This window comes from Lygodium microphyllum, chromosome 4 (genome assembly GCF_053477565.2).
Source record: "Lygodium microphyllum isolate KBCC chromosome 4, Lygodium_microphyllum_v1.1.10, whole genome shotgun sequence".
NCBI classification, from domain to species: Eukaryota; Viridiplantae; Streptophyta; class Polypodiopsida; order Schizaeales; family Lygodiaceae; genus Lygodium; species Lygodium microphyllum.
In genome coordinates, this window is record NC_141138.1 from 136307143 (window position 1) to 136331768 (window position 24626).

Here is a 24626-nt window from a genome sequence, read left to right on the forward strand (position 1 = left end):
AAATAAATCATAACTCAATACAATCATTAATTATTAGTTTTTCCTACTGAAAAATGTGCACATGCAAACTATAAGTTGCAAGAATATTACCCAAATATACATACAAAAATTGTGAATACATTTTGATTTAATATTTTATGTATGAATTTGTATCAATAAATTTACATATTATCTTCTTAAATATTAACAAACAAAATTCTTTGCAATTTATAGAATCCACTATTGAAACACATAAATAATGATAAAATTTAATATGGTATAATAATACAATAATTGTTGCACAGTATCACCAACTATATCAAAAAGTAACCCAAAAAACTATTGAAGAAAATATTAAAGCAACCCAAAAAAAACACTCCTCTCTGCCAATCTCTCAAAACCCAAGTACGGAACTGCACCCGTGCTGGTACCCTGGTTAGAGAGATTAAATATAGAGAGGGCGCGAGGGAGGGGCTGTATTCCTCATAGGATCCTTGCACCTCACAATACCTACTGAACTAGCAATCAGGCTAATAGCATCAATACAGGCTAGAGCCTCTCTCTCTCTCTGGTGATGCGAGGGGGAGGAGAGAGAGAGAGAGGGACCATTACTGACAATCATGAGGTTTTGAGATCACAAAGCATTGAGATTACACACAATAAGCTTATTAGAGCATATATCCCGTTCTTAGTTAAAGAACGATCCAACTCATCAGGATATGAATTCATTTGAGGCTATGGATCATCATATGACAAATGAAAGGAAGTAGAACAACCAGGTGCATGTAGGTCCTCTGCACCACAGCAATCGTAAAATTTTGCAGCATATGGAGGATCGTCTGGCTTCAACTCATAGTATCTGCAAATGAGATGACTAAACTTCAATGGCTGAAAACAAGAAACTGCAAAACCTTTCAAGAACCATGGCTAGTTTGAATTCTACCTAAAAACAACTCTTTCAAAATCGTTGAAAACATTTAGACCTATCAATGGTCATTGGCTGCTGAACAAGCCATATTTGATGCTCATCTACATCGCATGTTATCTCATTCACAACTTAAACAATAGCGTTTGCCTGGAGTACCAAAAGAGCAGTGATTAACAAAACGAGCAGACATCCTGGCGGTCACTTTACCTTATTGGCTCGATCTGCTACTGTTTTTATTCACAAAGTCATATGGGATTGAATATAAAAAACAAACATGCATGAAAAAGCTACAAAATTTTACGAGTACTGGCATCCTGATAACCTGAGAGCAATCAAGACAGTCAAATAATTTCCTGGTAACAGACCCACAACCCAGCCGGTCTAATAGTTCCACACTGCTTGACTTTTTTGCACCACTGGAGCCAACTATGAATCCATGACCAGAAGTTCTTTTCCTATATTTGAGCAGATCCCTTCAGCCATAGTGCAAAAACATGAACCCATTACATATGCCGCTCCACCCTGTACTACGAATGTAGCAAGAGGCACCATTATTTGTTCCTGCTTTGCTACATACTCTAGCTGGTGCCCGGCTACTTTCTATTGGATGCAGATGCAGGTGCATTGGGGAAGAGGATAAACTTGAAGACTTGACATTTGAGGCACACAAGTCTTCCACATTTGAGGCACACATTGCTGTTGATATGGCATTCTAGTAAGCAAAGAAGAACACCAGTTACCACTTGCAAGTTGCTGTAGCAGGTGGATTCAATTGCATCACTTTTGATACTTCTAAAGTGCAGAGGTTCTCGGATTGGTGTCACTTTCTCCAGCAGATGTCATTGCTGGACAGCTGGCACAAAGATTACTGAAACCCCTGGCTAAATGCTCTAAGATAACTTTACCATCAACTGCATGTATGTGATATTACAAAGTTATATATATAATGATGACAGTATGCCACTCTAGATGCATCAATGTGCGATAAGTAGGTGGAATGACAATGTGTCTGCACCAAAATATAGGCATGCCAAAATGGAGTTGGACACTGTTTCAACACCCCTTTTAGTGACATCCTCTTAGGGACAAAATGAAGGTGAGTGTTACATGTTAAATGTACAAGGGGTCAGAAAAGATGCCCCATCTCAATGTAAAAACTATGAAAATCTGCCACAAATATGCTTTAAAACATAGGAACGTGGAAGGAGAGAGCCTAAGCCCCCTTTTCAAGAAGATGTACATGTAGATGCTGACTCAGATGTGAAAAATCTTTGTATTGGACCTGGGACAGTGGGACCTATAATCTGAAACTCTGGCTTGTGGTCTTGAATTAGAGCTGCGATTGGAAATCTCCTCAGTCCTCCATATGTGGTCTCAAAAGAGGAAGCAGTGGTCCCCAGAATTTACCCACCCCAAAGAAAAAAGAAAGAATCCAATCTTGCATTTAAAGTAAGACTGGTTCTGCTTCTTTTGCTCCTCTCTCGCACTCCTTGAGCTCCAAATCATCTCCTCTCTCAATCTCTCTCAAAACCTCTCCTTTTGTCAATACCATGTCTTCTCATGGAGTATCTCCCTTTGATACCCCTGCTCCTATTGAACTTCAACACATGGAGGATGCCCGGCCTTCTCTCGAATCCAAACACATGCATAGGCAACATCCTGAAGCTGCTGCTTCTTTCAAGTTGAAAGGAGATTCATCCATTGTAGAGATTCTCCAAGATCAAGTAAAGGAAATGCAGTGGCAGTTAGCCGAGTTACGTACTCCCGACTTTCCATTTGTGCCCACAGCCATCAGGACGTGACCTCTTCAGTTCCAACCTGATCCCTTTAAAGGGGAGAAGAAGGAATGTGATGAGACAAACTTTGATTCATGGCTGGCCAAATAGACGGCGTATTCTGATTTGTTAATTGTTTCACATGCCATCAAACAGGTCATGTTAGCAATGTTTGCAAGTGTTCCTAGAACAAAAAGGCAAAGTCTACTTCCAAGACTTCAATAAATACTATGGAGGATCACCAGGCGTATAAATAGCCAAGACGTTTCAATTTTATTTGATAATGGCTCCTCTCATGATTCTGTTTCTTCTTGCTTGATGCAAAGATTGCAACTCCACATGGTACCCGTTGACCGAGTTTTATGTGTCCGATATACCAAGAGCTCTACAATGGATCACTAGGATCAAACGGTGCCACACTTCGATCTTTTCATCCAACAATACAATCAGATCATGGATTTCCAATATATGAGCCTTGACCATGTGGATATCATTCTTCACATGCCATGGTTTTTTGAAAAATATTCATCCTTATATATTAACTATAAAAATCATGTATTTTTTTAAAGCAGATGGTCATTTTCATGTGATCAAGGATTGTTTAACCTTCGAGATCACAAGAAATAACATGCATATGATTTCAATAATGAAGTTTACTCAATGTTTTTCCAATCCAGCTATTACTATTTATATTTGTTTCCTTGCAAAAAAATTGTCCAATTATCTATGTAATTCAATTTCTTTTAATAATAATCTTAATATGAGTTCGAATGTAAGTGAGTTTTTGGATCCGATATTACATGAATATGCTGATGTTTTTTTGCCGGAGTTACCTGACCAAAACTTTTGCCGTCTTATGCAACCTTAGACCATAGGATTGAAACTTTGCCTAGTAGCCATCTTATCTCTCAGCGACCTTATAGGTTTAGCCCAAAAGAGAAGGATGAGATAGCTAGGTAGCTTCATGACTATTTGGCTAAGGGTTATATTGCGCATATCCTTGTCAAAATGAAGGATAGCACGATGCACTTTTGTGGCAACTACAAAGGTCTCAATAAGGTGACCACCAAGACTAGATATCCATTGTCGGGGATGGATGACCTTGTAAATCGACTTTGTGATACGCGCTATTTCACTAAAATCAATCTAAGGCTCAAATACCATCAAATATGGATAGCTTCGGAGGATTTCCAAAAAACTATATTTCGAACATGGCATAGACACTATTGACCAATGCTCCCGCAACTTTCCAAAAGATAGATTGATTTCTTTCATCCATATCTTAGAAAATTGGATAGTTGTTTCCTCGGCACATTCTTTTATAGTAAGTCATTGGAGAAGCATACCAAATACTTGCGTATCGCCTTACATCTCTTAAGACGAGAGCAATTGTTTGCCAAACTATCCAAGTGCAAATTCTTTCACGCAGAGCTGTCATACCTTGGTCATATCATCTAAATTGATGGTATTCAAATTGATCCCAAAAAGATACGAGTAGTACTCAATTGGTCTATTCCGAGGACCATAAGGCAAGTAAAATCTTTTTCAGGTTTTACGGGTTTTTTTGATAAATTCATCAAGGACTATGCTCCTATTGCTGAACCCTTGATACATTTGCTTAAGGATATCCAAAGCAACAAGAAGCACATTAATCCACTCCTTGTTTGGACTAGTGAGCTCAATCAATGTTTTCAAATATTGAAAAGACTTGTTACCACTGCTTCAATGTTGCAGATTATCCATCCAAATAAACCTTTTGAGGTTCATATGGATGCAAGTGATTATGATTTAGTTACTATCCTTTATCAAGATGGTCGACTTATCTTATTTGAGAGCCATAAACTCACAAATGCCCAAACACATTACACTAAAGAGAAGGAATTATTGGCATTCGTCCATGCGCTTAAAGTGTAGCATCATTATTTGTATGGCGCCGAGTTCATTATTTGGATAGTAGACCACCACTCACTGAAATACCAATGTGATCAGTCTTATCTTCATGGCTATAAGGCAAGATGGGTAGCCTCTAGAGCTTCCGCAAGATTTTGACTTCGAAATTCTCTATAGGAAGGATGCAATAAATATGGTTGTCGATGCTCTTAGTCGAATTCCTAAAGTCAATGCCTTGTCCGTCTCTAAATCTTTGACTGATTCTTATCTTTCTCTCAAAGGGTGTTGCCAAAACGATCTTCACTTTGATAAGATCTAGCAACTAGTTCAATGTAAACGCCCCGAACAACGTAGTATGCTTAACAATTATGATATTCGCTTGTTTTCGAGATTTAATATAAAAGAGAATGAACACTTAAAGCTGAAAATGAAAATTACTCACAAATTACAGCCATGAAAATGTAAGAGTAATGGAGACAAGATTGAGGGTTGAAGATGCCCTTCAAAGTGATTGAGAAAATAAATGAAGTTTCTTATCGACTTGAGCTTCCTACTCATTGGAAAATACACAATACTTTTCATGTAAGTTTGCTAAAACCTTACATAGGACCAGAACCAAAGGAACCCATTACTGAAGATCCCCCAAAAGTTGAAGAAACAGAGCAACTCTTGGAACCTAAACAGATTTTGTTTCACAAGGATCGAACCACGAGAAGGGGCCTTGTGACATGAAAATTCTTACTAAAATTCAAGAATCTATCCACAACAGATGCACAGTGGGTAGATGAAAAATTCATGAAGGATTACCCAGACATTCTTCAACCATATCAAGAAGCTTTTCAACTGAGGACAGAAGAATAAAAGCCAGAGGGCTGTCACAACTCTATAGAAACAGAATTTATATCCTTTTTCATTAATTTATCTATATAATGATTTATTAAATTTGTTTCCTTTGCACTAATTAGATATAAAGAAAAGTGCATTGGAGCTGGCCATTGATGAGTGGTCACAGGTTATGGTGGACCCACGTGGTGGGTTAGAGAAAAGATAGTTCACACTTCCACCTATATGGCCCGATTGGACGCCTGTGACTAGAACTCACGCATATCAGGGTTAGACTCGCACACAGAAAGGATTGATGCCTTGAAGTGTGGGCTAGATCTGCCAGAACGGACAATTACAATCAACAAGATGGCATGATCATGACATGCTTGTACAATGTGCATATGTGGGCTGAAAGCTTGAAATGCACATTTCTTTGCATAGGAAAGTCACATGAAGATTCTAATACCGTTTTTGCGATGTACATGGAAAAAGCTTTCATATGACACCCATATTGGGGGGGGGGTCGGTCCCTAAATTTTAGGAGGTCCCCCTAAATTTTAGGAGCCTCGAATTAGCCTAAAAATGCTAGTCCTAAAAAATAGGGATGTCATTCTAAAAAATAGTAAATTCTGTACTCTGACTGTGCTTACTAAATTTGGTTGTTTCTATTCTTGACAGTATTCAGCCCAAAAAGGAAGGCCATAGAGAAGAGACAAGTGTCAAGACACTTGTCACACAAGTTTCCAAGTGTCCCACCACTTGTCACATCTCATGACATGTGGCTAGACACTTGTCTTGTGCTACTCCACTTTCCTCTTTTGTACTAGCTCTTCCCTCTTCTATAAATAAGAGCTTGTTTTTCTTCATTCAGCATCATTTTTCTTTGCTGTAAACTCATGTACAGCACCCACAGATAGCCAGAAACTGGCCCCATCCATCCCCATCATCATCCCCCACTTCTCCATTATCAAATTCCTCCATATTCCCTCTTCTATCACTGCTGTTTTACAGGACAGCAAGCCTGTAAATTCATTACAGCACCTCCTTCTCAAGCTCTTTCTTCCATTTTAGCAACAAGAAGCAAGCCCTATCCATGTACTGCTGATCAACGATGGAGAAAGGCTGATTTCCTCTCTTTCTTCTCTCATACTATAAAGAAATAAGTTCTTATCATTGCATAATAGATAATGCATGTGTGTTTGTACATCTTTGTATGATCTTGTGAGAGTGAGAATTACTTCTCCTCACTCTCAGGTTGATTGTAACTGAGCTCTTCCCTAAGGGACTTGGGTTGAGCAAAAATACATCCTTTGGGGGGGGAGGGGAGGGGGGGAGGGGGGTGTGGGGGTGGGTTTTGCCCATCTTCAACCCTCAATCTTGCCTCCATTACTCTTACATTTTCATGGCTGTAATTTTGTGAGTAATTTTCATTTTCAGCTTTAAGTGTTCATTCTCTTTATATTAAATCTCGAAAACAAGCGAATATCATAATTGTTAAGCATACTACGTTGTTCAGGGTGTTTACATTCAAGAGGGACCTAGTAGCCTAGGAAACTTAGGCAGTTTTGACACTCAAAGGTTGGCTACTAAAAGAAACATGGCGCATGAGTATTCCATTCGAAATGGATTACTTTTTAAACAAAGCAAACTATGTGTGCCCGATGATCAAGATATCCACAAGAAAATTTTGTACGAGTGTCACGATGCGCTGAGCACTACACACTTGTCACCTGTTATTTTTATTGGCCACATATTAAGACTATGGTTGAGTCTTATATGCATAAGTACTCACAGTGTCAGCTTAACAAAGTTGAACGTCACAAATAGGTGGGGGTGTTTCATTCTTTGCAAATTCCTAATAGAAAATGGAGTAGCATTTCTATAAAATTTAAGTGAGATTGCCCCGTACCAATCAAGGTCATGATACAATTTAGGTTGTAGTCGACTGATTGAAGAAAATAGCTTGATTCATTCCTAGAAAGACGACCATGAAAAGCCATGAATTGACTAGTCTCTTTGTTAAACAACTTTATAGACTTTATGGTTTGCCCAATGAAATAGTTAGTGATTAGGATTCTAAGTTCACTGACCATTTCTAGCAGACCGTCTTTCAAAAACTAGAAACTCAATTGTCCATGTCATCCTCGCGACATCGAAAGATTGATGGGCAAACTAAATGGACGAATCAAACCATGGAGGATATGCTTCCTACATATGTCTCTTGTAGATAATCTAATTAGGAGTATTATTTTCCTCAAATTGAGTTTGCTTATAACAATGCTAAGCATTCAGCTACTCGTTATAGTCTACTTATGCTTATGTACGGTTATGAGCCAAAACTACCGATTGTGACAAAGCTCTGGAGGGTAAAAAAGCATTTCATAGTTGACTTTCTGCACAATATGCAATAGATGTTGACGATTGTGAGGAAACGCATTAAAACAGCCCAAGATCGTGCCACATCTTATGCTAACCAACATCATACTCCTAGGAAGCTCTAAGAAGATGTGGATTTACCTTAAAAGTCCCAAAGGACTCTGATTCAATGACTACCTGTTGCAAGTGCTATAAATTGTCTTCAAGATATTGCAATCCTTTCCAAATTACCAAGCAAACAAGTAGCACATCCTATGGGTTAGACTTATCTTCAAAATTTTAATTCCACCCTGTTGAGCTAAAATATGCATTACTTGCTAATTAGCCTCTTAAACAGTACCAAAACACACTAAAAATGCTCTTTTAGAGTAAAACCCTAAAATGGGGAGCGGTTCAAAAGAGTTCAATAGAAACCCTAAAACGGGAAGTGACTCGAGAGAGTTTAGTAGAAACCCTAATTTTTGGAGCACCCTTCCACATCTATAAATAGACAGGCTGCCCCCATTCAGCCATCATTTTTGTTTGTATATTACACCAGCCCACACACCCTTTGTTGCTGTTGGTGCCCAATTTCCAGCCTGCAGCCTACCTCCATCTGTTGTCCAGCCATCATCGACTGCAGCCACATTATCTTCAGCCTGTCCATTGCTGTAGGCAACAGCTCGCACGCGACTGCTCCAAACTGTTCCAGACTACTGTTCAGCCTGTTGTCCATCTCCAGGGTCAATCACCCTACGTTTTCAACATTGCAGGTCCTGACACTCTCAGACAATGTTTCAGCCTACTGTTAACAGCAACTATGCACAGTTTCCAGCCTCCAATCGGTGGTACACTGCTGCGTTTACCAATTTTCAGCCTCCAGACTGCAGCATTTTGGTGACCAGCCTGCTGCCATTCACTATTCAGCACTCCGACTGGTGGTCACAAACTTGGGATCCGTCTTCGGTGGACGTCACACTCCGACATTGCTCTGTCCTTGCATACTATACACTCTTACATTCATTTATGGCATTCATTCACTTCAGAATTGTGTTTTCTCTCTCCCTTTTTCTATTTGTGTTTGAGTTTTGAGTCTTGCATTTAGGGTTTGAGTTTTGGCCGCTGTGTCTGCGTCTGTCTCTTTGTGTTTCTGTCGTAGTCACACACCCTACATTCCATGTGAGTCATTTGAAAGAAAGACTGAAACAAGGTAAGCAAATTGTTCCGATTGATGAAGTTCCTGCCAAAAGTGGATATAGTAATGGAAGCGTATATATATGCTAAACACAAGACAAAGATAAAAGAAGAACACTGCAAAAGAAGAGAATTCAAAACAATGCTCGGAAAATGGAATTCACATACCAAGACATGAGACAATACAAAACCAATGTGAGTTAATGGCTATGAAGGCACTAGTACCGGCTCCTCTCTCCTGCAAGGACCTATGGATGATAGATGAATGATAATGACTGTAAAGGAGCCTGAATAAATAGGCCAAAAATATGCCATAAATGGCAACAAGTATGCCAACATTTAATGTTGGTCGATTGCATAAAATGCTAAAATAGCCACCATAAATAGCCAAATAAAAATACCCATATACGTAGGATAGCATCCTGGTGCCCTAGCCCATTGGATCACATGTATAGACTCAACCATGAACTAACATATCTGCTAACACCCTCTCTCAAATCATGGGTCATCTGATACAATACAATATACAATAATAAGGTCCCATCATAGTACATATAACAATGTCCACCAGAGTGGAACCATAGATATCTGAGTAGCATAGTATCCCGAAACGCCGATTCGACAGCGCCAAAACAGACCAGCCATTTCGGACTGGAACAAAAAACGGCAAACCGCCGTTTCGCAATCCTACTGCCCATTTCGGAGCTAGTTATCCAACGCCGAATCGCAATTCCAATCGTTCTCCTTCCCGACTCGCACACACGACACACTCTAGTAGCTCTCACCTCCTCCTCCTCAGACCTCCAGCTTCCACCTCCTCTTCCTCTTCTCCTTTTCCTTTTCCTTCTCCTTTCTTCTTTCTTTTTTCTCCTTCTTCTTCTTCTTCTTCTTCTTCTTCTTCTTTTTTCTTCTTATTCTTCTTTTTCTTTCTTCTTTCTTCTTCTCCTTCTTCTTATTCTCCTCCTCCATCTTTAATCCATTACCTAGGTCCTAAAGGCTAATCATATAATGGTGTCGGACCCATATTGGAGGCATGTCACTCCAATCAAGGGATACAAGGGCTCCAACGGATCAAAGAAGTGGCGGTGCAACTATTGTGGATTAGAGAAATCGAGGAGTGTAATGCACGTGAAAGACCACTTGGCATGCTTTCCCAACAAAGTCATCAAGCCTTGCACAAATGTACCAATAGAAGTAACACTAAGTCTCCATCTTTGGCATCGAAAGCGTATGGGTATTGAGCTAGAAGAGGATGAATTCTCACATCCAACACCACATCGGGCTAATGAAGCACAAGTGGGGCACAGAGAGGCTAGTCGGCCTAGTGGCACTAGCCAAATTGGACGTGCCAGTGGCCCATCAAAAAGAAGTGCATCCATATCCGTATCAGGTCTAAGTGCAAAAAAGACCCTGTTGCCATCTTCCAGTGGTGGTGGGCAAAAGGATTCCTTGCATGGTACAAGTGTCCATACAAGACTTTAGAGGCAGACAATTGTGGAGGCAACTAGGAAACTCACATGCTTATTTATTCAGTGTGCTATCCCTTTCAATGTGGCCACTACACATCAATGGAAGAAGACAATCAGGGCAGTAAGACGAATAGGGTGTAAGTGGGAAGGCCCATCCGCAGATGCATTACGCACATGGAAGCTTCGAAAGCAAAAAGCATCCATAGAAGCTCAATTGGAGCCCTTGAAGGAGACATGGGTGAAATATGGATGCACAATATTATGCGATGGATGGTCAAATATGCACCGAAGGAATGTTTACAATGTTTTGATGTCTTCATGTAAAGGTACCATGTTCATTAAGGCCATTGATGCCTCTACCTCAGGTCTTACATCATAGGAACTTTCATTTGGGAGCACATGTGACAAGTCATCATGGATGTAGAAGTCCAAAATGTGATGCAAGTGGTGATAGATAATGAAAGCAATTATGTGTCTATGGGATGTATGCTTGAGGAGGAGTTTCCTAGCATACTATGAACTCCATGTGCATCCCATTGCCTTGACTTGCTTATTGAAGATATTGAACAAATATCTTGGATGGATGACATTTTCAAGAAGGCAACAAGCATGGTAAGATTTGTGAAGAAGAGACCATCCGTCACAAGCATATTTCCAGTCAATAGCACACTTGAGCTATTGAAGCCCTCCACTACTAGAGTTGCTTATATGTTTGTTGTATTGGAGTGGTCGTCCAAATTTGATACGGAACATTGCATGCCAAGAATGGCTCACATGCAGTGAGAGAGAGTCTCCAAAGGCTATTGCTTTTAGGCGCAATAATTTAAATGAAAGTTGGTGGGTTGAGGCAAAGGCATTGGTGAAAAATCTTGCTCCTATTTACACTGTATTGCGCATCATTGAATATAGAGGGGAGTACTTTGGAGCTTTTATATAAATATATGGATAAAATTGACGAGGCCTTGCTTCGCAACAACTTTTTCCACCAATACAAGTTTTTGTTTAACTTTTACACATGTAATTATTTGGTATTAACAACTCCTTGATCATTGATCATTATTCTGACTTTTAAGTTTTTAACTTATTTTATCTATAGGATTGATGAGATTCATGCAGTGTGGAATGCACAATGGGATTGGTTCCATAAACCAATCCATGATGTCACACATATCTTGCATCCCCTTTGGCGTAGCGAGAAGCAATACCCTAGCAAGGAGTGTAAACGCCCCGAACAACATAGTATGCTTAACAATTATGATATTCACTTGTTTTCGAGATTTAATATAAAAGAGAATGAACACTTAGAGCTGAAAATGAAAATTACTCACAAAATTACAACCACCATGAAAATGTAAAAGTAATGGAGATAAGATTGAGGATTGAAGATGGGCAAAACCCCCCCTCCCCCCCCAAAGGATGTATTTTTGCTCAACCCAAGTCCCTTAGGGAAGAGCTCAGTTACAATCAACCTGAGAGTGAGGAGAAGTAATTCTCACTCTCACAAGATCATACAAAGATGTACAAACACACATGCATTATCTATTATGCAATGATAAGAACTTATTTCTTTATAGTATGAGAGAAAAAAGAGGGGAAATCAGCCTTTCTCCATCGTTGAACAGTAGTACATGGATAGGGCTTGCTTCTTGTTGCTAAAATGGAAGAAAGAGCTTAAGAAGGAGGTGCTGTAATGAATTTACAGGCTTGCTGTCCTGTAAAACAACAGTGATAGAAGAGGAAATATGGAGGAATTTGATAATGGAGAAGTGGGGGATGATGATGGGGATGGATGGGGCCAGTTTCTGGCTATCTGTGGATGCTGTACATGAGTTTACAGCAAAGAAAAATGATGCTGAATGAAGAAAAACGAGCTCTTATTTATAGGAGAGGAGCTCCAATGCACTTTTCTTTATATCTAATTAGTGCAAAGGAAATAAATTTAATAAATCATTATATAGACAAATTAATGAAAAAGGATACATATTCTGTTTCTATAGAGTTGTGACAGCCCTATGGCTTTTATTCACCTGTCCTCAGCTGAAAAGCTTCTTGATATGGCTGAAGAATGTTTGGGTAATCCTTCATGAATTTTTCATCTACCCACTGTGCATCTATTGTGGGTAGATTCTTGAATTTTAGTAAGAATTTTCGTGTCACAAGGCCACTTCTTGTGGTTCGATCCTTGTGAAACAAAATCTGTTCAGGTTCCAAGAGTTACTCTGTTTCTTCAACTTCTGGGGGATCTTCAATAATGGGTTCCTTTGGTTCTGGTCCTATGTAAGGTTTTAGCAAACTTATATGAAAAGCATTGTGTATTTTCCAATGAGCAGGAAGCTCAAGTCGATAAGAAACTTCATTTATTTTCTCAATCACTTTGAAGGGTCCAAAGTATCTACTGGAGAGCTTTGGAAAAGATGAATTTTGTCGAACCTTGTTTGAGCCTACTTTTATCAAACTTTAGCAAGACATATTGACCTTTTTCAAAAGCCAAAGGTCTTATTCGTTTATCTGCTTGCTTCTTTTGTCGCTCTTGGGCAACTTTGATCGTGGCTCGAACTTGATCCATTGCTGTTTTTAAATCTGAAGTAAACTCATCAGCAGCAAAAATCTTATCTTTGGTGTGAATAATTGGAGAAGGAATCACTTTACCCTGTACTATTTCATTTGGAGCTTTCCCTGTGGATGAATGCACTGTATTGTTATAAGCAAACTCCAATAATGGAAGATATTTCTCCCATTGTGACTTATGTTCACTAACATAAGCTTTCAACATATCCAAAAGAGTGAGATTCATCACCTCTGTTTGGCCGTCAGTTTGAGGATGAAAAGCTGAGGAGAACTTTAAAGTGGTTCCCAAATTCTCAAATAAAGCATGCCAAAAGTTACTTGTGAATTTGGAGTCTCTATCTGAAATGATCTCAGAAGGCATACCATGTAATCTGAAGATATGTTGAATGAAAAGTCTTGCAGCTTGTGCGGATTTCAATGTTTTATGACATGGAATAAAATGTGATTGTTTGCTGAATCTATCAATTATGACCCAAATCATATCATGACCTTGAGGTGTTCTTGGAATACCTGAGATGAAATCCATTGTGATAGATTCCCATGGATCTTTGGGCACTGGAAGAGGTTGCAACAATCCTAGAATCTTTTGTCTATCATACTTGGATTTTTGGCATACTACTCAATGAAGTTATGTGTATCTCTTCGTAAGGTTGGCCAATAAAAGTAGCGCTCAATTGCACTTAGAGTGGCTGCCCTCCCTCTATGCCTTGCATAAGGGGGTTCATGACTTTCTTTAAGCACCTTTTGTTGAACACGAAGAGTGACACAAAGGCAATTGGTCATGAGAAGATAACCGTCTTTGATGGAATAATCTGGATGAGAACCTCCTTGCTGTAAATTTGACCAAATTGCTGCAAAATCAGTATCTTCATCATAAGTATTCTTCATCGTTTGAAAATCTTCATGATGAGCCACTCTAATAGTTGCAATGCGAGGCACTCTAGAAAGTGCATCAGCAACTACATTTTGTTTCCCTGGAGTGTACATAATTTGAAAATGAAACATAGACAAGAAATTTTCCCATCTTGCATGTTTCTCCTGCAAATGCTTTTGAGTCTTGAAATACTTCAAGCTTTGATGATCAGTTTTAATAAGGAATTCATTGCCTAAAAGATAATGTTTCCATATCTTCAAAGCATGAACTACTGCTAAGAGCTCCTTTTCATAAATGTCATACATTTTCTCCACATCATTTAGACGACGGCTTTCAAAGGCTACGGCATGGCCTTCTTGATTTAGCACTGCACCAATTCAATCGCCGCAAGCATCTGCTTCCACCACAAATGGTTTTACCATATCTAGAATGATAATAACACGTCCAGAAGTAAGAGCTGTTTTCAGCCTTGTGAAGGCTGCCTTCTCTTTTTCCTTCCATTGGAAGGAGATATTCTTCTTTGTAAGGTCATGAAGTGGAGAAGCCATATGTGCAAAATGCTTGATGAAGTGGCAGTAATAAGAGCATAAGCCAAGAAACGATCGCACCTCATGTACATCATGAAGATGAGGCCATTCTTGGATTATCCTGATCTTTTCAGGATCCATCTGAATCCCTTCAGAAGAGATGACATGCCCAAGGTAATTTATTTTATGCATGAAAATTTCACTCTTTTTACCATTTACCAAGAGTTGATTTTGTTGAAGTAATTGTAGAACAATTTCCAAGTGCTGATGATGCTCCTCTTCGTTCTTGCTAAAGACAAGACTATCATTAAAGAAAGTACCGACATATTGTCGATGCTCTCTAAAGATGCGCTCCATCATTCGATTAAAGGTGGCCGGTGCATTGGTTAATCCGAAAGGAACCACCAAGAATTCATAAAGACCGTATGAAGTGCGGAAAGCAGTTTTGTGTACATCTTGTGGTATTACCCTAATTTGATGATAACCACTCTTTAGATCAATGCGGCTGAAAACCTTAGAGCCTCCTAGACGATCCAAAATGTCGTCAATTCTGGGAATAGGAAACCGATTCTTCACAGTGATTTTGTTGAGGGCTCGATAATCAATGCACATCCTGAATGTGTCATCTTTCTTTTGAACAAGAAGAACCGGTGAACAAAATGGTGAGCTACTTGGCCTAATTAGCCCATGGTTGAGTAGGTCTTTGACTTGCTTTCTGATTTCTTCTTGTTGAGGACGGCTCACACGGTATGGTGCTATATTAGGAGGACAACTGCCCGGGATAATATCAATATGATAGTCTTCTGGCCTTTCTGGGGGAAGCTGATAAGAAAGATCTTCCGAAAAACAATCTTTATACTTTTCCAAGAGCTGAAGTCGCTCTTGGTTTTCAGCATTCATATTATCTTTTACATCAATGACATAAAGCAAACAACATAGAACACAATCCTTAATTGCTCTAGAGACTTGCATATGACTTACCATAGGTATGGTGTCTCCAAGAAACTCCAGCTTGGATCTCGTACTTCTTGCCTTTGTTGGTGAGTTCTACCTTCTTTTTCTGAGAGAAGATGGTTGAATCTACTCTATGATTCCAGGGCATGCCAAGAATCACATCGCAACCATCAAGGTCTCCGATACAGAAGGTATCTTCGTCACTATAGCCTTGAATTTGAAACTTGAGCTTGCCAATGTAGGGTGTCACAGTCTTCACTGTGTCACCTTCATCAGCATTTAAAGCTTGGCGAACTTCTGCCGGAGTGTCCATCTCTTCATTCTTTAATCCAAGCTCTTTAGCTAATTGCAAGGAAATGACATTTTCATTCGCCCCAAGATCTATCAAGAATAGTGCTTGCTTACCTTGCAACTGTCCCCAAGCTTTTAATAATTCGCGCGTCTCTGGAGTATGAGTTGTGTTTGCAACTACATCACTGATAGCATTGATTTTCACTGGCGACTTAAACTTATTGTCAGAAACCTTGCTTTGTCCCTTGTTTGGACATTGCTTCGCTATGTGGCCCGTTTGTCCACATTTAAAGCACTTCCCTTCTTTCATGAAGCGTTGCTTTTCTTCTTCAGAAAGTTGCATTGCTTGTGGATATAGATTGGAGCGAAATTGAGGAGCATTAGGAGGTGCATAGCGCTTCATCTTCTTTTGATTTGATGGCTAATTTTGCCGCTCTTTTTGTCCTTCATTTGGGGCTGAATACTCCTCATCATCAGCTACTCTCTTCTTATCATTCTTTTGGAATGATTTGTTGCCATTGTGCTCCATTTCCCATGTCTCAGCATGGTCAATGAGTTCCCTGAGACTAGAACAATGATAATGATTAAGAGCAGTACGAAGTTTAAAATGCAAACCTCCTTGAAACTTCCTAAGCTTTTCCGAACTGCTGATCTTCTTGAAATGTTGGACCTTCAAAAGTAGCTCCCAAAATCTCTTGGTATAGTCACCAAGTGACTCATTTTTCCTTTGCCAAAGCCGATCCTATTTCATTTTTACATCTCTTTTGAAATGAACAGGAAGAAATTGGCTTTGTATCATGCGAACAAAGGACCGCCATGATTTTGGGGCAGTATGATCATATTTCAACCCCGTCCACCAAGTATGGGCTAAGTCGGTTAAATATAAAGCTGCAAACTTAATCTTTTCTTTTTCTTTATACTTGTCACGACCATACAAAATTTGAAATTGACGAATAAACTTCAAAAGAAGATCAGGATTTCGAGAACCATCATACATACTGAACTTGATCTTCTTTTCAAGTTGAGATAGTGACTTAGTCTTCTTCTTCTTCTTCTTCTTATGCCTTCGTCCATGCCCGGATCTTGAGGTTGAAGATGATGAAGTGCTTGATGGGGATGAAGATGGAGATAAGGGTGAAGAATGTCGACGCCTTTGACGATGATGAGGTCTTCCACGAGAAGGGTGTGACTCTTCGTCACTAAAAGAGGGTCCATCAGAGTAGGCGCCAAATCACTTTGAAGAAGAGGATGAGCTTCGACGCGATCTCTGTCTTTGTCTTGAAGTAGAATGGGACTGCCTCTTAGAAGTAGTTGGACTTCTTGATCGGCTCCTTTCATTGGTATGGCTTTGTCTCCTTGAAGCAGATGGGCTTCTTTCCTTGAATTCTTTGGGATTCTCAACTTTTTCTAGTTTGAGAAGTTGGTCACGAATTTGCTGATTCTCCTCTCTAAGACTTTGAATGGCTTGAAGGATAGCACCCGACTGATCCCTTGAGACTCTAAGAAAAATATGCTCAAGCACTCAATGCAAGGGCTGAAAACAAACAAACTTATAATTGTAAGCACTACCAGTGTTGGGGTGAGAACCGAGCCAAAGCTCTGATACCACTGTAAACGCCCCGAACAACGTAGTATGCTTAACAATTATGATATTCGCTTGTTTTCGAGATTTAATATAAAAGAGAATGAACACTTAAAGCTGAAAATGAAAATTACTCAAAAAATTACAACCATGAAAATGTAAAAGTAATGGAGACAAGATTGAGGGTTGAAGATGGGCAACCCCCCTCCCAAAGGAATGTATTTCTGCTCAACCCAAGTCCCTTAGGAAAGAGCTCAGTTACAATCAACCTGAGAGTGAGGAGAAGTAATTCTCACTCTCACAAGATCATGCAAAGATGTACAAACACACATGCATTATCTATTATGCAATGATAAGAACTGATTTCTTTATAGTATGAGAGAAGAAAGAGGGGAAATCAGCCTTTCTCCATCGTTGAACAGTAGTACATGGATAGGGCTTGCTTCTTGTTGCTAAAATAGAAGAAAGAGCTTGAGAAGGAGGTGCTGTAATGAATTTACAGGTTTGCTGTCCTGTAAAACAGCAGTGATAGAAGAGGGAATATGGAGGAATTTGATAATGGAGAAGTGGGGGATGATGATGGGGATGGATGGGGCCAGTTTCTGGCTATCTGTGGGTGTTGTACATGAGTTTATAGCAAAGAAAAATAATGCTGAATGAAGAAAAACGAGCTCTTATTTATAGGAGAGGGAAGAGCTAGTACAAAAGGGGAAAGCGGAGTAGCACAAGACAAGTGTCCAGCCACATGTCATGAGATGTGACAAGTGGTGGGACACTTGGAAACTCGTGTGCTTGTCTCTTCTCTATGGCCTTCCTTTTTGGGCTGAATACTGTCAAGAATAGAAACAACCAAATTAAGTAAGCACAGTCAAAGTACAGAACTTACTATTTTTAGAATGACATCCCTATTTTTTTAGGGCTAGCCTTTTTAGGCTAATTCGAGGCTCCTAAAATTTAGGGACCTCCTAAAATTTAGGGACCCCCCCAATATGGGTGTCATATGAAAGCTTTTTCCGTATACATTGCAAAAACGGTATCAGAATCTTCATGTGACTTTCCTATGTAAAGAAATGTGCATTTCAAGCTTTCAGCCCACAAATGCATATTATACAAGCATTTCATGATCATGCCATCTTGTTGATTGTAACTGTATGTTCTGGTGGATCTAGCCCACACTTCAAGGCATCAATCCTTTCTATGTGCGAGTCTAACCCTGATATGCGTGAGTTCTGGTCACAGGCGCCCAATCGAGCCATATAGGTGGAAGTGTAAACTATCTTTTCTCTAACCCACCATGTGGGTCCACCATAACCTGTGACCACTCATCAGTGGCTAGCTCCAATGCACTTTTCTTTATATCTAATTAGTGCAAAGAAAATAAATTTAATAAATCATTATATAGACAAATTAATGAAAAAGGATACAAATTCTGTTTCTATAGAGTTGTGACAAGGAGTTAGAGGAGGGCTTCACGGAGTACATGAGGAGCCTCACAGGGGATGATATAGATATGATAAGAAGTGTAGAGAATGATTTGCTAGCATTCCGCAATCATTCTCTTTATTTTGGCCAACCCACGGCTATAGGCTTGGAGAGACACAGCTTCAACCTGTCTCTTGGTGGGAGAAATACAGCAATGGTGCTCCTACTTTGTTATGTGATTGGTGACTTTTATGTTTTGAATCTTGATTATCTAATGTATTATGCAACCTAGGTAACAAGTTCTATAATCTATTGCCCACTCAGATGTTGATTTTGCGACATGCATATTGGCAATTGCCAATTACTTAACCTCAATCTCTTAAATTTGAATAGAAACGCATTGTCATTCAGGTCCTTTTGCAAGATTGTAGTTCAGGGCCTGCTGAGAGGAACTGGAGCACATAGGTCCTCTTCCACACCAAAAAGAGAAACAAGCTCAAACTGCCCAGCTGGAGTGTTTAGTGTTTTGCCATTGTAATCTCTAGCTTCTTGAGAGTACCGCTCCGTCCCCTGAGCCTTCACAGGTAAATTGGTAATGATTAGTATTATGTATACTTAACTTTTTAATCTTGAGTCCTTGACACTTCACATTGCTAATTTGCTTGGAAGTTGGATTGTAAACTGTGATATGTATGAACATTAAACATATTAAACCTCCTCTCATATGATATATCTTTGTCTCGTTCACCTTTACATGTGAATGTTAACAAGATTGATATAGAAAAGGTGCGTGACATTCCATAGATACCACACGAGCAGGATATCTACTCCATGCTCTATGAGGAGCTATCGGCATCGGTACATGAGACTCGTGCACACAGGAGAGTTAGAGTGAGGACCACACGTGGTCGTACATCACAGATAGAGTCTGAGCAGAGTCTGAGAATGAGGTTGAGGCTGCTTCATCAACTTCTCGATCAGGGTCCTCGGAGTTGGACAAGGAGATGGTGCACAGATCCTCAAAGTCCGAATGAGTCATGAGTCATGACTCGTGATATGCAGGAGTCAGTTTAGCAATGCATAGTTTAGAGTAGAGTTGCTAGTTGTTCATTGATGTTGATACTTATAGCCTCACTGAACTTTGAAGTTTTAACAGATCATTCACATGACATAGTTACATGTATCATTGTATCTTGATCCCACTTATTATGCATCTTGATTCTTGTTCCATTGTTCTTGATATCAGTCTTCACTGCTCTTTAGATCATAGATTATTCATGAGTCATAAATTCTAATTCATTTTGTTGCCTTAAGTTTTGAAAATTGAGTCTTAATTATGTTAAGCTGTCTTAAGTTTCAACCATTGAATCCTCAGTCTTGACTCCTCAATCTTCACTCATGAGTTATAACTCGTGACTCATGAAATGTATAATGAATCATGATTTCAATCATATGACATAAAGACTCAAGTTTTGTATGAAATTTGGATACATGTTGTAGTAGGCATTGATATATTTACATACCCATATAATACTGTATTTTTTTTAGTATACAATCCAAATCGCCATTTCCCCGTTTCCAAAATTTAGCCGAAACTCCGAAACTCCGAAACTCCAATTTTTCCCGTTTCCGTTTCCCACGTTTCCGATACTCCCCCGTACTATGCCGGGTGGTGGGTGTGCAAGCCACAATCAAGGTGTGGAGAAAATACCCTAATACACAAACACAAATAACACCATATGATGAAGCACAAACTGATAGAAAAACACGGTTAGGGTTAGGGTAACTCAAAGACAATGAACACTGAGAATGAATGAAATGATATGACTGTTGAATATACAATGCTCATGCAGCAAACAGACTATGCAGTGAATGAATAATATTGTACCTCGAACTCCTATATCTCAAGGATCAAGGCAAGGGTAATGAGATGGAGAGTATGTCGTACTCCAAACAAATCCCGAATCACAGCAAGGCAACTTCCGAGTGTTGAATACCAACAAACGCAACCAAGGAATGCTGAATCTGATGCAGACAATAGTGCATGAGAAAGAAAGACTAAAAATGCAGGTGAGGAGAGAAAACAATGAACACAATTGCGAGAAGAGAGAAAACAACAACGACAGACTTAGGAGAGAAAAAATCTACAACGACACCTGAGAGGAGAGAAAATCTGCAGAACAGTAGCTAGGGCCTACAAACACATCAATACGCTAACGTGGCAGGCTATACGACGGCTGGATGACAGCAACAGTCGTCTGGTTAGAAACAGCAACATACTGATGATGGAGAGCTGGAAACAGATGCCAAATAAGAGAAAACTGCAATTTGACAGCTTGGACTGTGATGTCCTCCGCGAACGAGGTGTGGGCAACAAGCTAAAAATACCTCAAACCTACAAAAACGAAATTAAGATTGAATGAAGGATAGCATACCTATTTATAGAAAGTTTGGACCCTCCCAAATGGGTTCGTACTTATGGGATACAGACACTCTCTAGAAATGTATTTCTTTTTATATAAACAAGGTGTCTTCCTTAATTAAGCATGTTTCGAAGCTGTTTAAGTGAAGCTAATGCATTTTTAGCACAACACCTTGCAATGCAATGGTACCACTTGGAAAATGCCCTCGCGCAGAGAAATTGTTTACCTGCCCAAGCGCCCTTTTACAATCACGTCATCCTGAGAGTGTGGATGAAGTTACAAATGTCAATGGACAACTTGGACTGCGATGTCCTCCACGAACGGGGTGTGGGCAACAAGTTGAAAACACCTACAACCTGCAAAAACGAGATTAAGGCTGAATAAAGGGCAGCATATCTATTTCTAGAAAGTTTGGGCCCTCCCAAGTGGGTTTGTGCTTATGGGATACAAACACTCTCTAGAAACGCATTTCTTTTTAAATAAACAAGATTTCTTCCTTGTTTAAGCATGTTTTGGGACTGTTTAAGTGAAGGTAATGCATCTTTAGCTCAACATAAGGTATCTCGAAGAGAACTTGAGGTCGATGTCAATCATACCAAACCCTGAAAATAGAGAAGAAACAAAGCAATTCTCAATGTCTTTCAACAATGTCTTGCAGTAGCATACGAAACTAACCTGTCAAAAATATCGTTCAACATATGTGACCATAGATTCCCTGCCTTTCACCAAACTGTCAGTGTCCCCTCATGTAAACATTAGACTACGAGCCAATCCTACTCTCTGCCAGATACTAGCCCATCATGAGCCTAGATGTCAATCGCAGCTCTAGGATTTGAATCTGCCAAACTTTGATCAATGCGTAGGGATGTCCCTCGTTGAAACTTACGCACATATATATCTATATAGATGAGGTTCACCAACCCCATCTTACCACCCTCTCACACTCCATCTTTGGCACCAAAGAGTTGTGAGGGATGCCCACATCACATATACTTGATAAGGACAACCAAGAGGAAGTTGTGCTTACATGGGATACAGATGATGCGAGTGCCTATTTTGCTCTTCTTTGATGTATTTCTAGAGAAGTTCTATCAATGGTTACCTCTTGTTGGACATCTTGAGAAGTATAGTCAAAGCTTTGGATGTTGTAGGAGGCACCTTCCACCATGTGTGCAATGGCACTTGTGGACAACTCCAATAGATGAATTTCGAGCCTAAGGACACTATTCGGTCATTTTTGCTTTGTGTTTCATAGGTACGGGACCAACTTTGACATATGCAGTCTGCTCTTCCAGAGGTACATCTTGTGGTGATGGTACTCTACAAGCTCCATCGGAGTTTGATGGAGTGACCAATGCTTTGTGGATGCAAACATCCTCGACACCTGTGAGTTTTGTTAGCCTGTCCTCGGCCAATCGGTCAACTTCTAGGTATATAGGCAATTGGCCCATATTATGGGCAGGATGGACATTATAGTGCAGTCGGCCAGTTTTGGGCCAGGTCGGCTAGTTTGGAGGCTGAGTGGCTATATATAGCAGCCCCCCCCATCAGTCCCACATACTGTTTTTAGATTTCAGCACACTCTCCCTCCTCTCCCACTCCGGCATTGGTGCAGCCATTGTTTCCAGCCTGATCTGGTGCCCTCACTGATGCTTTGGGCTGCGTGCAGGGACTGATCAGTCCACACCTTTGTATTCAGCATTCATTTCAATCAATGCAGATTTTCTTCCTTCATTTTCTGCTTTCTCTCTCTTCCTCTACGTTCGTGTTTTTTCTTCCGTTGCGCACTCTCACATGGTATTAGAGCCTAACTGAGAGCACAGAGGAGCTTCCATCAACAGAGAGACACCATTCCCTTCCTTGCTGCTGCCATATCTTCTCCAACAGCCAAGGCGGCTCATTCTGGTGGTCCACACTCTTGCGTTTGCTGCAGGCAGCAGTTTCTCAGGCTGCCACGTCATCATCTCACTCCTCCTGGGTGCGTTTTTTGCAAGGCGGCCTTCCCCACAACTAGGTGACACTCTTGCTGGCGTTTTGCTATTTCGGAGGTTTTCTCACCCTCTTGCTGGCGACTTCATCCCAGGCTGTGTTTTTGGTGTTTGGCGGCTTCTGCTTCAGTGATCTACATCATCCATACTTGCGTTTTGCAGCTCCAGGTGTTGGGTGACCTGAAAACCCTGCGTTTTGGTGGTCCGCTTGGTGGTTGGTGACCCCTCTGGTGGTGATAATTCGGCATCGGCAAATTTTCTTTGGTGTGTTTGGTGTTTGCAGATTTGGAAGATGTCTTACCAGTTTTCAGGCTTTGATGACTCAGAGGATGAGCTCCTTTCTCATCATTCCTCTGAGCGGAGACGGGATTATCAAGAGTTTCGTGATCGACGACGGGAGGAGACTCCTCGCACCCGTCCTTCTTCAGTCCATGCATCTCAGAGGGTTCCATCTACAGTGAAGGTTCCATCGGTGAAGACTGCTTCAGATGTTCGGATGCCTTCCTTGATTCCCTTGATACAGGTGCCCATACTCCCTTCCTTTCCGAAGGAAGACAAGTTGGATGGTTCCAACTACTCCCTCTGGTCGTGCAAGGTGGAGTGCATCCTCGATACATTCGACCTATGGGAGTTTGTTTCTTCACCCATCGACCGTCCCCACGTGGATCCATCAAATGGAGCTTCTATGGACCGTGCAGCCTTGTGGGGTAGGCTCAACTCTCGAGCCCGTTCCTTTCTCTTTACGAGTCTTCACGACTCTATTCTTGTTCATGTTCACAAGTTAAAGACCGTGGCGGAAGTGTGGAAGAAGCTTGCGTCTTTGTACCAACATAAGATGTTCATCCACAAGATTTCTTTGAAGAAGAAGTTACGGATGCTCAATCTTGACGATTCTTCTTCTATGCAGGAGCACATCACGAAGATGGAGGACATGCGAGGCGAGCTAGCCTCTCTTGGTTGGGTGATTTCGCCCGAGGATATGGCGATGATTCTCTTGATTCAGTTGCCCTCACCTCGGTATGATGTCTTCTATACCAGCCTCATCACCTGGAGGACCCACGAGAAACTCCTATTGGAGGAACTTTCCCTACTTGTCTCGGAGCATGACGAGCATCTCAGAGAGGTGGGTGCCAATGGCTCCACCAAGGCTTTTACTGCAAATACCAGTGGCAGCAAGAAGAAGAAGCAACAGAAGGAGAAGGCTAAGGACAAGAAGGAGGAGGACAAGAAGTATGCGACGGAGAAGAAGCCCAAGTACCCACATTGTGGGAAGGATACTCATCCCGAGGAGAAGTTTTGGCAGAAGTACCCCCATCTGAAGCCCAAGGAGAAGGACTCGAAGGCGGCCCCAGCCACGACAGAGTCTGCTTTTGTGCATGTCTTTGTTGAGGAGGATACAGCCCTAGCTTCTACAACTCAGGAGAAGCCTTGCTCGTGGATAGCGGAGCATCTTCTCACATAACCTTTAGACAGGATTGGCTTCAGGATCTTCGTTCGAGAGGGGGCATTGTCACCATTGGTGACAACTCTACAATTCTTGTTCGAGGCGTGGGGACTTTACCTATGTTTTCTGACAGGCGGT

At 40.6% G+C, this 24626-nt stretch overlaps 1 protein-coding gene across 1 annotated transcript in view; it reads right to left on the bottom strand.

Moving 5' to 3' along the window:
• Window positions 1-234: 234 nt before the first annotated feature.
• The window catches only part of LOC148037666 (F-box only protein), a 34982-nt gene continuing 10590 nt past the window's right edge, over window positions 235-24626 (bottom strand). The window contains exon 2 of the mRNA XM_087676615.1: window positions 235-838. Within this exon, the coding sequence (XP_087532741.1) occupies window positions 715-838 (124 nt within the window). The 3' untranslated portion in view covers window positions 235-714. The remainder of the gene's footprint in view (window positions 839-24626) is intronic.